Source organism: Ochlerotatus camptorhynchus, unplaced genomic scaffold (assembly GCF_037179485.1).
Source record: "Ochlerotatus camptorhynchus isolate MF236.1 unplaced genomic scaffold, CSIRO-AGI_Acam_v1.1 ptg000251l, whole genome shotgun sequence".
In the NCBI taxonomy this organism is placed as follows: Eukaryota; Metazoa; Arthropoda; class Insecta; order Diptera; family Culicidae; genus Ochlerotatus; species Ochlerotatus camptorhynchus.
Genome location: NW_027040741.1, coordinates 2,146,281 through 2,162,457, shown reverse-complemented (window position 1 = coordinate 2,162,457; position 16,177 = coordinate 2,146,281). Strand labels below are relative to the sequence as shown.

Here is a 16,177-nt window from a genome sequence, read left to right as displayed (position 1 = left end):
GCTGAGCCAAAAAGTTGAGCACATTATTTCGGGACCTTCTAGTCTTAGAGTTACCTCTATGACTATACTATCATAGAGGTAACTCTAAGACTAGAAGGTCCCGAAATAACGTGTTCAACTTTTTGGCTCAGCTCTGGTACTATCTTCGGTCCCAAGCTAATCGATTCACCCCTCGAAACATAGGAAAAGCCAATAACCCCTCATTTTATCTGTCAAACTTTCATAGCGAATCAAAACAAACATTGCGTAGTACTAGAATTTCGACTAGAATGGGGTACGTTAATCGTTTGCTTGGGACCAATAGGCTAGTCAAGTAGTGAGCCAATTTAAAATTGTTAGTTTCGTATTGATTGTTGGTACTATGACGTGCACCTTAACGGTGAAGCAGCAGAAAACAAAGGTGGCACGGCAACAGACCTTGGAGCACGCGCAGAAGACGACAGGCTACCGGCCCCTGATCTTTAAAAAGTTGAGGAGGAGCTCGGTCGGTTGAAAAACAACAAAGTAACTGGTGTAGATCAACTACCAAGTGAGCTATTAAAATACGGTGGTGAAGCACTGGTTAGAGCGCTGCACTGGGTAATTGCCAAGATTTGAGAGGAGGAGATATTATCGGAGGAGTGGATGGAAGGTGTGCACAATCTACAAAAAGGGCGACAAGTTGGATTGCTGCAACTACCGCGCGATCACACTGCTGAGCGCCGCCTACAAAGTACTCTCCCAAATTCTATGCCGCCGCCTGTCACCATTAGCAAGAGAGTTCGTGGGGCAATACCAGGCGGGATTCATGGATGCCCGCGCTACCACGGACCAAATTTTCGCGATTCGGCAGGTTTTGCAGAAATGCCGCGAATACAACGTGCCCCCACATCATTTGTTCATCGATTTCAAATCCGCATACGACATTATCGATCGAGATCAGCTATGGCAGATTATGCACTAGTACGAATTTCCAGATAAACTGACGCGATTTGTCAAGGCGACGATGGATCGAGTGATGTGCGTTGTTCGAGTATCGGGGACACTCTCGAGTCCCTTTGAATCTCGAAGGGGGTTACGGCAAGGTGATGGACTTTCGTGTCTGCTGTTCAACATCGCGTTAGAAGGTGTGATCAGAAAGGCTGGGATAGACATGAGTGGCACGGATTGGACTTGCCATTAACGCATCAAAGACAAAATACATGAAAGGAAGAGGTTCTAGGGAAGACAATGTTAGCCTCCCACCCCGAGTTCAGATTGACGGTGACGAAATCGAAGTGGTCGATTAGTTCGTGTATTTGGGCTCACTGGTGACCGCCGAAAATAATACCAGCAGAGGAATTCAAAGACGCATTATGGCAGAGAATCGTGCCTACTTTGGACTCCGGAGGACGCTCGGGTCGCATAAAATTCGCCACCGCACCAAGTTGACTGTCTACAAGACGCTGATTAGACCGGTAGTCCTCTACGGCCACGAGACCTTGACTATGCTCGTGGAGGACGAACACGCCCTTGGTGTTTTCGAACGGAAGGTGTTGCGTACCATCTACGGTGGAGTGCAGATGGATGACGGAACGTGGAAGAGGCGAATGAACCACGAATTGCACCAGCTGCTGGGAGAACCGTCCATCGTCCACATTGCAAAAATTTGGCGACTACGGTGTTCTGGGCACGTCGCAAGAATGCTGCACGACGACCCAGTGAAAATGGTACTAGAAAGCGACCCAACAGGAACAAGAAGAGGCGCGCAGCGGGCAAGGTTGATCGACCAAGTAGAAGGTAACCTGCGGACCCTTCACAGACTACGAGGCTGGCAAGCTGTGGCCATGGATCGAGTAGAGTGGAGACGACTTCTTCGGACAGCAGACGACAGCAAGGCCTTGGCCTGATTGGTAAGGTAAGTTTGATGTAATGAGGTTCCTCGGAGCAGCATGGATTCATATAATATATCTGGACATCTTACAATACTTTGCTGAGCCTCTAGAATATCAGGGCTAGACCGGCCCACATTTATATGAGGAAAAAGGCCTTAGCCTGATTGGTAAGGTAAGAACAAAAGACAGCAAACCGCATTAATCTATTTTTTGTAAAGAGCAAAACATTTAAGATTTTTTTTGTGACAGAATAAATTTGTCACGGTGTATTGTAGATATCGCACCTGATTAGACTCCTGCGCTAAAACATGTACACAGTAATATTTTCGCACTGGTCATAAAACTTAAATATTGAGCTTCATAAGTTGTCTATAGCTCGAGTTCATTAGTGCAGCTTTCCAGTACAGTTCTAAAGCTGCTGCTGCTACTGCTTTCAAATAAGTCGATTTTTCATTTGTTTTGCATGTGCGAAAATATTACTGTGCAATTATTTTTTGCATAGTAGTCTAAAGTGGTGATGAGCCAGAGCATTCAAGGAGGGCAGTCCATAATGCACCCCTGGGGTAAAATGGCCCCGTGTAGATTTTCGTTGCTTTCCCATTACTAATTCTGGGAATTTATGTTACTGAACTAGCAATGCAACTCGTTAAATTCACCAATTAACAATTAAAAATAATGCGAGGCAGGGGTACGTTATAGACCATTCTACCGTACATTTGGAATATAGAATTAGAGAATAAATCTGACGCTGATATGTTTCTATTAAACAAGACACTTGAACCTATTTGCCTTAAACATATTTCATAAAAATATGACAAAAAAATACCCATCGCGATTTTTTTTAAATTTGAACAGGTATATTGAACCAAAGCTGGTAATGTGTGTGGTGTAAAATCCAGGTATTTTGGTAGTCGAAAATTGCCACTACCTGTCGAAGCCATCATTCTTGATTGTGATATTGGAAAGAAAAACATACAACATCTTTTATTACAAGTTTATTTCATAATTAAAACCTACAATTGACCTCTATGTCGTGTTCCCGTTAGATTTTGCTATTGAGGTAATTTACTGATACTGATCTCGAATCCTCGTGAAGAAGGTCCCGTCTTAAATTGGTCCCAGTTGACAGTTCATAAATAAATAGATAAATAAATAGGAGTTTCACAGTTCTATCCTACTAGTTACAATGTTAGTACTAGAAGTATAAATAATGTCGTCACAATGATTTAAATGTTTAGATTTTGCTGTGCATTCGTCGACGGTGCATACACTGAAACCGGTGCATCCCGAACACATCGAGAACAGCGATATTTTTTGCGTGCGAGCATAGAAAGAAGAGAGCGTGAAAGTGTTTTTCTTCTTCAATTTATTAGTGTTACCTCATTTATCCCTAAAACTCCTCTCTCGCTCTGTTGTTTCAGCTTCATTGATATAACGCGATAATCACTGATGAATTAGCTGTTTCTCTTTAGTTATTTTCTCCAAATTTTTGCATTTCATCCTATTCGGCATTGGTTGCCTGCAAGTACATTTGAATTATCGTATTTGCTGCTGCTGGCTAAGCCTATCTTAACTCTACTACTACATTTTCGATTATTTTCTTCATTTTTTCTTCAGCTTGCTATATATCATTATCAGTCTAAAATTACACGTAATTTAGCGAATTATAACAACTATACAAGTGTCTGAGGAGAGGGGATTGGTTCGGAATTTTACTTGTTGTTGTTTATTAGTTAATTGGTTTATCAAGTATCTAATATTAAGTTTAGCTGACTAGCTTCTTTTATGTTTTCACGCATATACTTTTCCTTGTGTTTGAATTCGTTTTGTTGATGTGGATTTTTGAAAACTGCAGAAAAATCTAGAGATGTGAAGGGTACAGGAAGCTTAATCGCGCCCAAAGATTTACACTTAACATTAGATACTCAAGAATGTTGCGGTTTTCTTTAGTAAAATCTAGCTTTACTATGTGAGATTTTTATCACTGTAACCTCAAAATGCATTTTCTCTTAATCAACTGGCAGACAACGTTGTTGACAGTTGTTTTCATTGGCAGATGTTTGTTTCGGTACAAACTTATGCCAAAAAGTTAGAATCCAAACATTTAAGTGTTACACTCATTCGTTCACTTTCTCTTCTTTCTCTTCGCTAGCGTTTGCTTTTTCTACTAATGGTTCTTCTGTGTTCACTTCGCTTGATGTCGTTTCGGTAATTGGATCACCGTTACTTCTTCCTTCAAGTTCGTTAGTATTTTTTGCAGTACTTTCTTCCATATCCCTTTCACCACCTAGTCCAGTCATTTCGGTATTGTCATCATAATCCTGCGTTAAATTGTCGAAAAATGCTTCCAAACTGTCAAACAAAGGTTTCTTCTCAGGTTCCTTCGCTGTTTCGTCCATCGCTGGTGGCTTTTGCTTATTCTGTAGCTCGGATTCATTTTCATGCGCAATTAGGAAGGCATTTCGAGACTGAGGATCAGGGTTCATCATTTCACTTAATTTAATATCTTCGGCATAGATTGGTCGGAAACCACCTTGCAATTCGGGTTGAAAGCTACCATTTTCAAGCGTTTTCTTAGTGGTTGAATCATTCGCATCATAGTGATGGTCATCTGAGCGATCAATTTTGCTCTGTTCTTGGATTAGTGCCTGTGGTGACGACGTTACAACGGCCCATCCCTCGTAAGGGTTGGTGACCTTTACGGGATCCAGACTAATGCTAGCCTGGAACGGAGCCTGGAAGTTTTGTTCGTACCGATGAGCAGGATTTCCAAATTCATCCAAGTCATCTATCTTCAGATAGGAGACTTCGGTTTGGGTTTCTCCGTAAGGTGAATAGTAAGGAGACTTTTGATGTTTGTTGTAGTTAAACTTCTGAGAAGATTCCGTTGGTGTATAGGCAATAGCGATCGGTGTGCTTTCGGCGATGCGCTGTAATTTGCTCGAAATGACGGAGTCCTCTGGTTGTTCCTTGCTAATTGGCTCTTCGCCAATATTGTAGATAGTATCTTGTTTCTTCTCTATCGCCTGATCTGGGCCACGGTGCTTTGATTCATGATCCATTCCGACCAAAGCATGTGGGTCAGGTTTTTCAATGTTGTACGGAAAATGCAGTTTTGGATGGTGTTTCTTGTCCTTTGCCATCAAAATTGGTTCCTGTTCAAAATGAGAGGCAATCGAGAAAGGTGTATTTTGATATTCGCTTCCTGTGTTAACCTTAGCTGCTGGAGGTGGTGACAAAGGTGGTTGTTCACCGTGATGACCTACCACAACGGGGTCAATACTGCTACCAGCATGAATTGAGTCCATCTTCATAGGAGTGCTCTTGACAGGATACACTACATAGACTGGATGATTGCCATCGGTACTTACAGCCTGTACGGGTGTGGATGGTGGTTGGCTCTCAATAGCCAGGTCGACCTTTTGACCCGATGGCAAATTGTATTTGGACTGTTCATTTTGCTTCTTTGATTGAAGCATTTGTAAAGTTACTACAGGTTCCAGCTTGGGTCGATGAGGTTTGTCTTCAGTCATTGTGTTCTTCAGAATAGTCGGCGGATCACGTTGGAACTCGTTGTTTTCGGATTCTTCTGGTTTGCGATTATGAACGGTCTTTTCTGGAGTTAGAGGAGCGTAGCTTTCAGCAAATCGAGATGCTGATGAAGGGCCTGGCGGTGGAGGTGGCTTCAGATTTGGCGGTGTTATGTGGAACACGCGATCTTTAAGCATCGGAGGTGGCAAACGATAATAGCGGCGGTTTTCATTTGGACCTTCCATATATTGAGGAGCAATGTTCTGAGGACGTCCAGTATTGATTCGGGACATGAATCTGGTTGGAACTGGAGCCCGACGAATTGGCAGCGTAGAAGATTGGGAATGAGATGTTGGAGGTTCCGGGAATGGTTTTCTTAGAGGGGGTCCACTGGGAGGGAGACTTTTAGCCGGTGGAGGAACTCTGAAATTACCGGCCTCTTTATGGTAAGGATTATGGCCATGAGAAATTTTTGCATTTGGACGGAATTGAGGTAAGATGTTAGGCAGTTGTAGAAGCGGACGAGAACGATCTCCTGGATATGGTCGGCGCTGGATTTCTTTGTACATAAATGGTGGTCCTTGAGCAGCAATCGGCGGGCGGGGCCGCTTGGAGAGTTGAGCGTTTTCTTGGCTTGATGGAGGAGTCAACTGTTCTGGAAGATCCAATGGGTAGTTGGAAATTTCATTTTGGTTCAAGGTTTCACTATTCGGCGTGTCAAAGACAATCCTGTTGGATACTTCGTGAAGAGTACTATCGATTTGTTCGTTCTTAGGGAATACAACCATAGAATTTGGACCCACACCAATTGGAGCCGAGTGTCCATTTGGTGGCAGCACTTCACTTTTATGGGTGCCGCTAATGATTGGTGCATTTTCGTATTTATCGTCGCTTTCATTAGGAAACCGTACGCTGGTGGTTTTGATAATGTCCTGTGGTTTAACCTGAACATTGACTGATGATCTAACCTGCACATTGGACGATTCGTTGGGTTCATCCAGCACTTGACCCATTTGGTATGCCGACGGGTGTCCATTGAGAGCAGCAGAAGCAGGATCCTGTGAAACTGAGCCGATGAAGTGTCCATCATTGGAACTGCCAACAGACTGTTGTGATCCTAAAACAAACGTGGCTGAGTGCTGATTGGGACTGATCACCACACTGTTCATGCTTGGGAGTGACCCATACTTAACAATATTTATTTGTGGCTGTTTTACTTCGTACTTTACGTACTGGTTTCCATAGTTAGTATCCTTTGGAGGGCTTTGAGGTCTATGTCCATTTGACTGATAAACTTCGTAGTGATCGTATTGGTCAGTGTTAGGTTTCTGTGGACGATGTCCGTTCGATTGTTGAATGTCATACTTGACATATTGATCAGTAAGATCGATAGATTGTTCAATCTTCGGCCCCTCCTGAGTGGGCTGCTGTTGCTGGTCCGAAATCAGCACAATGGCTGGTGGTGTAGTTTGTTCTGTTGTTTGAGCAACTGTGGTTTCGAAAACAATTGTATTTTCCTTCTCAACAGCGGCTACTTGCTTATCATCCAAGCCGAGAGAGTTAAATATATCAGACAGAGACATAACAGAAACAGCGGAGTCTTTTGGAAGTTCGATTTTATTACTAGAGTCATTTTTGCGGTTCAACATTAGTACATGACTCGGTGGCAGTGGTCGGAACGGTGCTGGACGGTTACCCTCGTACTTGAGCGCTGGTATGGTGTACTTGATCTTATGGGTTGTGTCCTCTTCGGGTAAGGATTGCTGATGATCCTCGACAAAGCGGATTGGATTTGCAGGACGGGATTGGGTTGTAGGTTCAAGAGTAGTGGTTATAAATTGAGTTGAAGATGGGTTTGTCCATGGACGGACAGAAGGTGAATAGTAAGTTGAAGAACGGACGGGAGTTGTTTGTGGTTCGGTAGCCAGTGGTCTTTGTGTGGTTGTTGTGGTTGGCATAGATAGTGTCGATGGCAAGAAGAATTTTTTACGTGTTTCAGTCGTTTCCAGATACTTGTTCTTAATAGTACTCTTGTAAGGGTATCTTGTGAACAGTTGTTTTGCTGGCATTGTTGTCGTCGGAAATTCAGTGGTCGTTGTGGTAGTCGTAGTAGTTATCGGTCTTCCTGACGTAGTGGGGTATGTATAGCGCGACGATGGTAGCGTCACATGGGAAATTGTCGAACTCGGTTGGCTACGGGTCGTATTGAGTCTAGTAGTTGAGTACTGTGGTCGGGTAAACTGAAACTTTGGTGCTACTGTCGTGGTAGAAGGTGCCGATGTCGAATTTTTGTGATTTGATACTTTGTTACTACCCTGGTATTTCAAATTTGCATAAGAGCTTGAAATTAACGGGTAAACAAAATTTGCTGAGGAATATTTTACCGGTAGGTTCAAGAAATCGTGAAAATTTGGTGAAGATTGACTAACGATCACGTCTTTTGTATCACTGACGTGACTGTCCTTGTTATCGTAGGATCCTTTGTCATCAAGATCAATTTGATTCAAGGTTTTCTTATGATTGAAATCAATTGCACCGGTCGAAGGATCACGCTCGACATAAAACGGTTTACCCCCATTGAATACATTCGACGGTAAAACAGGACCTCCATAGACTTCTTCGTCCATGATGGACTCCTCGGCCATTAAATCCTCTAAATCATCATCGAAGTTAAACGCATTGACCATGGATCCCGCGTATAGTACCAGCAAAAAGGTGACACCTATCGGCAGTAGCCGATTTCGTTTCCCCATCTTGAGATGTCGCTGACCCTGAAAATAAATAAGAGAGGAAAAAAACTATTGTAACGACATAACCGAAAAGCGCATCGAAATTACGTAAATAAGTAAATAATAACATCGCTTGAGTGGTTTTCCCGATCGAGGCAGCGTTTTTGTTTTTAATTTGCCATTTTTCTCACTCATGTCCTCACGACCTCAGCTTCAATTTATTTAATGAACAATTTTCGCTTCTTATCTCATCCGGACCGATCGCTGTGAATGAACGTGAGATGCTTAACAGCCGCTAATCAATTGAAAAGTGCCGTGCTGTGAGTTCAAAAAAGGAGAGATACCGACTTCGACGCGAGCAAACTGGGAAAAACAGATTGGAAGCAGACAAAACTTCAATAACGTAAATACTGTGGTAGAAGGGTGCACTAACTAACGACATAAACAGAAGTACACATTCGTCGTTAGTTTTTCTCATAAGATACCGGCTGCTTGTCATTTGAATACAAACCACTAAATACCTTTCAACAAATGATTCCGGCCGGTTTTCGTTGCTAACTTGACATGCCCTCACGTGCTGGAATATTAACTTGTGTGCGTTTCAAGTGTGATTGCTACGGTGTGAACCCCTGAATGAGTGTGAAAAGTCCGTTTGTTTTCTCTTTCATCGAGTGGTGGGGTGGCTTGCGGCATCAAGGAAAAGTGCATTGTTCACTGCTACGCGGGAAAAGATAAAAATTGTCTTGTCGAAAGAGAGCGAAAGTGCGAAAAAAATCTGAAGCAGACAGTCAGACTAAGTGGTAACCAAGCAATCTGTTGGTAGTTAGAGAGGCTGATTGCACAGTGGTTCAGCTAAGTACAAAAGTTGACCAACACCTCAAAAGTGATTCCAGTCTATGCAAATGGAATATCAATGTATGAGTCATAGAAACATTCACGAGCAGCTAAAACGTGATTATGGTTTGAGTTTGAGATGGGTGGCCCAAAATTTTTCAAGCAATGTTTCACTTTTGTTTGAAACAAATGTAGTAGAAGTTCTGGACTACAGCGGACAAGCAAACTTTTCCAGGATGCATATTTTTTGTAAAACACCTTTACAAGATGTTTTTCTAGACGCAATGCATTTGGGGAAATCAACTATTTAGGAAAAATAAACAAACATAAAAATATCAAAATTATTTAAATAAAAAACTTTCAGCCACCATATTACAGAATCTGTTCATGCTGCGAAACATTGCAATTTATGCACACTTTTCATACAAATTTGCAATAGAATCTTACATTTCCGGGTTGTATGTATGATACACCTATGTAAAATTGATTCCCAAAGATCTCAGCGTTATATTGGCAGGTGTGGAGTGGAAGCAACCAGTTTGACAGTTATCACAAATGACAGCAAGGCATTTTCCCGCGAACGATAAAGCTCCTCAGTTCTCTTCTATCCGATTGATAGGCTTACACAAAAAGGAGATTTCAGCTACCACTACATTGAATTTTAAGCATCGTGTCAAAAATAAAAAAATAAAACTAAAACTTAAAACGTCGTTCAGCTATATTTCGGTCACTGTCATTTTTGTCCACCATTTGTTTGTTTTAACTTCAGTTTGAAAAAGTACATTTTTTAATTTTAATACAAACAAAAATTTATACTTAAAACCTTCAACATCATCATCATGTGATGTAAAAAAGCTCAGAAACATTTCTTCCGAACAGTTCGCAACGTTTGAAGCACTCTGTTCATCATTATTGGAGCCTAACATTGAAATTAAGCTTTATGAAACTGCTGTTAACGGTATACTTGAAAGTCTATAGAAAAATAAATCTTGATGAATTCTCATAATAATTCTGATTTAGGTTCTCGAAATATGTTAAAATGCTTAAAAATATAGCCTCTTTCATTTCTGAGGTTTTAGCCAGCCATAAACCACTGTGGATTGGTTTGCGGCATTGAGGAAGTGTACAGTCAAGTTCAATGTTTCGGCACTGCAGCGATTGTCTTTTTTGGTTTATATTGTTCATCAGCCAAATGAGAGCGCAACTATGTGAAGATTGTTGGCAATAAACTTGTTTGTGTCCAGTCGTTTTCTTAATGATCATTAAAGTAAGATCAGCAGTTCTATACCGACAGACGATTGGATCTGATTTCAGGAGGTCTGTAAGCTCAGCATCCGTCATTTTCTGATAGTATTTCGCATGTTAACGTTTGCATAACAAGTATATAATTTTTGACCGATTTTTTATTTGTGTTGACCTGTCACCTAGCTGTCATATGTTTACTGTTTACAGTCCAATTTCGAGAGTGATACCAGACCCCTTTCACTCTTTGGAACTTATAGAGACAGATAACAGCGCCAAACGGTTTGTGACGAGACAACGTTGAACTGCTGCGTTGGAAGAAAACACGCACACCAACATCTATACATGTACGAACCCACACAACTGAGCGGACGATACAGCGCAAATCAAAACACGAAGCGGTGTCATCTCTCATAGTCATCATTCAGCTTTAGCTACTCCCGTTTGCGTTTGTTTTAAGCGGCTTTGTCAAATACTTTATACGTTAAAAAAATAGGAAAGTAATGTTTATTCCAACGTATTTTTTGAATAGAATGCGTGCTGCGTTGGCCAAAGAAGACGGCATATTTTATTACGTTTAGCAATGATGTAGATACGTTGCATTTCCAGTGGCAGTGGAGTAATTCTTTAGAGAGAGGGGAGAGGTTTTTCCCATGTTTACTTATATGCTTATTAAGATTATGTTGAATAACAGCTCCACAAATCATCAATTACTATTAGAGATTTGCATCTTACTGATACCGGTGGTATATTGGAAACTCTTTCGCTCGAAAGCAAAACATATTACAAGTACATCATGATGCGCGCTTGGATGTGTGATTGTCTTTTCAAGTGTTTCTGTTGCGTTTAAAGTGGTAATGATTGAAAATCGAAGCAATCACAAAAAAGTAAGAATCTTGCTATCGCAAGATGATATCGTCCTCTTCCCTCGGCTGATCATCAACGTCCGCGTTGACATCTGTCATGCTGACACTTGTCAGTTATTGAGCCCTGGTGGTAAATTTGACGGGGAACTCTCAATAGTTTCAATGCGCACTCAACCAATATGCCTTGTATGAGGAATTGATTAGTGGGATATCTGGTTAATTAGATATCTTTGGTGATACGCATTGTATTGCTGTAGTTATGGTCGAAAAAATAATGAAAACACCTGGCGTTCAACTCTCAACTCCAATTTTAAATTTCCCTGTGGAACAGTTTTTCAATTTTCTATTTCTGAGATATATTTAGTAAAAAAAAAATCAGGTACCGTTTTTATCTTTAAGATTTTTCTGATTTTTTTAAACCAATTGCATCAAACCAGGGTTGGTTCCATTCACTTGCTATAAAAACATATTTTTCGGAATTATGCAATGATTAGATGATATAATGATATGTTGTACTTGTAAGTAACGGGAAGAGGGTTTAAAGTATGTGTTTGACTCATAATACCTGTCAATTTTGCTTTCAGAGCGTCACAATAAGCGATCTTATGATTCGTGAGCGTTCACTCAGAGTGAGCACTCACGAGTCGTAAAATTGCTGATTGTGACGCACTGAAAGCAATATTGACAGATTTTATGTGTCAAACACATACTTTACGTCCTCATCTTGTAACTTACAAGTACTAATTATCACTATACCATCTCATGATTTCATAATTCTGAAAAACATTTTTTTATAGCAAGTGAGTCGAAGTAACCCTGCATCAAACTATGATTTTTTTTTTGTATCGAAGGAGGAAAACATACGACCGCGTAAATTTGGACTTATGTACATCCATTGTGAAATCTAGAAAGAAGCAGCAAAGTTTTGCCTCAAATGTCCCGGGTTATATAAAAGTACCATGCAGAAAATATGCTGTATTTTGACCAGAACTTCCATTCCGTTCCATTACGCAAGAAGGACGATACATGAAATCGAGCGTATATCGATACCTGTAATACCCAAGGTTTCAACCCTCCCTATGTTTCTGAACTACGTCCAATTGAAAATTTCTTTAGTTGGAGATGCTTAACGTCAATACATATAGTCAATATCAGACTTATGAACATTTTATACGATAGGTACGAATTGGTACATGAGCGAATCGGCAATCATTCATTTTGCTAGTGTGGGAAACCATCCCTCATCAACGGATGAGTTTGGTAAAGGGAGTGATCTATTCGATTCGTACCTTCCTCAAAATTATCCTTTGCTTGCTTTCTACTTTCTATTTGCACACTACCGTACTATAACGGAACTATCAACTCTATACTTTCACCTCCTCATATATCGTTCATTTTAAGTATGATGTTGACGTTAAGCACCTCCAACTATGTAAATCAATAACTACACGCATGAAGTAATAAAAGCATAATTAGTTAAAGTGAAAATTTCTGCTCAAATCCCAACACTAAGATCTATTCCAATAACTTTGTGACAAAAAATATGGAAAGATCTTCAAAGGACGGTCAACTAGCACGAAATATTTACTCGAATTCGTCAACTATTAATTCAAGAGAAAATTTTCATTATGTCGAAAGTAACATTAATACCGATCCGAGAAAAGTAAAGCTTTATTTTGATGACCGAAAAGTTATTCCTATTTCCAATTAAACACATATAATCTCATAGTGATAACAATGTTTAACATATTAAGCAGGGTTTTAATCACACAAAGCAGATCGCTAGGTTTCATGCTAAAAATACTGGTTTTTGAGTCAAAAGTTATTATACGTCGTTTGGTGGCCCCCTAATGTTACTTAAGTTAAAGTGTATTTACCAGGATATTCGGAAGAATTGTCAATCACGTCTCCTTACGTGAAGCCCATTTATAATTTTAGGACCAACAAAATCATCTTAGTAACAAACAGTTAGATTTATTCACTTTAATAATGAGAAATCTAAAAGACGAATTTACACTTTTCACGGGTGTCTTTGCACTGTTACTCAAGACAAACGGCATCTCCATAGAAATCGGATGACTTAAGTAGCATCGACAAATTATCGGAAGATGATAACGTCAAAAAGCAATTTGACTGGTGAATAAATTTAAAAAAATAGGATGTGATCCTATACTCGGACAGTATATTCTATAATAGCAGGAGCATCGATTGACACTGATAGCTCGACTTTGTTTACCTTTGTTACTTTCGACTTAATGAAAATTTGCTCTTGAATTACAATGGATAATGGACACCATGAAGAAGCCCTCTATATCGAGCTCTATACAGACTTTAGCAAAGCATTTAGTCGCATTGTACTTTTCAAATAACAAAAAATATCTGAGCCAGGACTCCTCAAATGGCTTAAATCATACTTATGTAATCGCCAACAAATAGTAAAATTCAAAGGGAAAAATTAAACCATGTTACAAGTAGCACGAAACGACATTTCCTTCACTTTAAAACCCGTTATACAATTTATCATTTACGCTGACGACAAGAAGATATTTTTTTATAAGTAAGGAACAAGGAGGACATCAATAAATTCCAGAATGAAATACGTTTAATTTTGTTAAACAAAAACTTTTTACAACATACACCCGATTCTTTTTTTGCTCAATTACATTTTTTTCTAAGCGGCGCCGGTGGTGTAGTGGTAAGCGTGATTGTATCTCACCCAAAAGGCCTGAGTTTAATCTCAGACGGCCCCGCATAAAATTTGGGGGCATAAAATCAATAAATTAGTTGATGATGGGTCAATTTGTCGATAGTAACTTAAACAAACTTTATCCAGATTAAATCTTAAAGAGCTCTAAATATTCCACATAAATACTATTTTAGAATTTTCTCAATTAAGACACAACAGAACTCAATTATTTTTAATTGTTTTGTCAATCAGATACGTCATTCTCATTTGCATAAAACCTTGCATAATTGTTTTTGTTTTTTCTGGATTTGTGTTCCATCGATCAATGCTACCGACGCCAGGGAGGCAGCTCCCCCACCTGGACCCTACCTATCGACACATCAACTCATGAACCGCGGACCAACGGCTTTACTTCCCTTCCGAAGGAAGGCGTGATCAGAACATCCCGGTGGCGCCAACTTGGATTGAACCCAGGCCTGCTGGGGTGAGCTTACCACTACATCATAACCAAATTATTTCAAGTTTGACACTGTTGATGGCGACCTCAATACACATAAGAGCAGTGGAGAGTATGGGGGTTGTGCTCTACCATACAAAGTTGACCATACGGGGCTCGGTATTCGATTGAATTTTCGCAATTCTTAACAAACATTTAGCTTCCGTTCAAGGCACAGTGAAAAATAGTTTTCTACCATAAAAATATACATGCATTCGTTTAAAACAACAGTGGGGGAAGTGTACCAGTTAAAATAGCTTATTCAGCTTTTACTTAGCTTAAATTGCTTGTTGGGTATGCTCGTGGTGTTTACGAGCGGAAGTGGTTGCTGACCATCTACGGAGTAGTGTAGATGAAAGATGGACCGTGGAGGAAGCGAATGTATCATGATTTGCACCCAGTCTTCAAAGGGCATCCCTTTGCTCTAAGATTAAAAAATTGAATCAATCTTGTAAATTATATTTTTTTCAATGCTACGCATTTTTCCAATCTGAGCATGCATGACTCACTCCATGAATTCAATCAAGGATTCAATCATGGATCCAATCTTACTGCGTGATTAAAGCGTGATGATTACTTTAATGAATTTCTTGAATCAGTGAACCCATTCAAAATATCCAGAATTTAGTGGCTTCTGCATCTTTAAAGTTTCCTCAAGTAGGTATAACATTGAGATTAGCTTAGCTTAGCTTAGCTTAGCTTAGCTTAGTCTGACTGCACGTATCGATAGTTGCACTCCGTGATTGATCTGAACCAGTGAAATTGTACAAAGAATCAACTGAATGGGGCTTGGTAGTAACCTGCCATTCTCAGTGTACATGTTCCAGTGACTCCTACCTTTAAAGATCAATAACGTCACCGGCCACGTCCTTGCAATCAGGTGGGAGAGGGAAGGAATGTTAGTGTGTGACTTTTGTTGTTTTGGGACCGTGTTTACCTCTGCATCCCACAAAAGTCACAGGAAGGAGGTTTTGTTAGTGGGTTAGGTTCGTTGGATCAGGATTCACCTTGATAAGTGATGCGATCTTTTGTTTTGTGTAGTTATTTATAAGTGTTTTCGATTTATGCTCTAAACAGCCGGCTGTCTAGAGATGTAGATCATTATTAGATGTGTGTATACCGATTTAAACCAACAATAAGGATACTGTTGGGGCCACTCACAAAGTGTGATGGTGGTTTACTTGATTGAATATAAAATAATTATTAGAACCGATTTGACCCGATTTAGACCAACGGCAAGGATACTGTTGGGGCCACTCACAAAGTGTGATGGTGGTTTATTTAGTTCGGAAGAAAATGAATATGTATACTTCTTTTTTTTTTTATATATAATAGAACGAATTTGTACTGATTCAAACCAAAAGCAAGGGTTCTATTGGGGCAACTCACAAAGTGCGATGGTGGTTTATACTATAAGGGCATAAAACAAAATCAAGAGCCATTTCGGTTTCCATAGCTTCCTAGACACTCGGCCGCAAAATAATCTTATCCGACGGAAACGTCTCGATCATCGCTGCACAATGGTTTATTATAGCATTTATAAAGTAAATTTGAATACCTTATTGTTTATTTATTATCCATTTTGACTTGACTTGGTACCGTTCAGTTTTATGATGACAAAGTTGCCTGGAGAAAAGTGACAGTTCAAAATGTTTCGGAAGGGAGTCAGCTAGTGTCGTCCAAGTTCAAGTGCGGAAAAAATGCCATTTAAAGTGGTACAAACAATTGAAAGATGCGAAACATGCCTAACCGTAATTCTTTCTGGTTGGAAAGAAGCTGGAATCCTACACTGGCCGGAAAAAAAAACGCGGTAGCGAAACTCTCTCAAGACGAGTTCTCCATGCCAAACCCAATGTGGGAACGTATCAATTGAGTGAAAAAAAGAGAGTTCAAGACTCGCTTGGAGGCTGAAGCAGAATTGGAACAGATGTAGCCAGTTT

General features: G+C 40.1%; 1 protein-coding gene across 1 annotated transcript in view; it reads right to left on the bottom strand.

The window, feature by feature from the left end:
• Positions 1–2,982: 2,982 nt before the first annotated feature.
• The window catches only part of LOC135704920 (uncharacterized), a 153,309-nt gene continuing 140,114 nt past the window's right edge, over positions 2,983–16,177 (bottom strand). Inside the window, exon 3 of the mRNA XM_065226463.1 lies at positions 2,983–8,155. Within this exon, the coding sequence (XP_065082535.1) occupies positions 3,971–8,137 (4,167 nt within the window). The 5' untranslated portion in view covers positions 8,138–8,155 and the 3' untranslated portion in view covers positions 2,983–3,970. The remainder of the gene's footprint in view (positions 8,156–16,177) is intronic.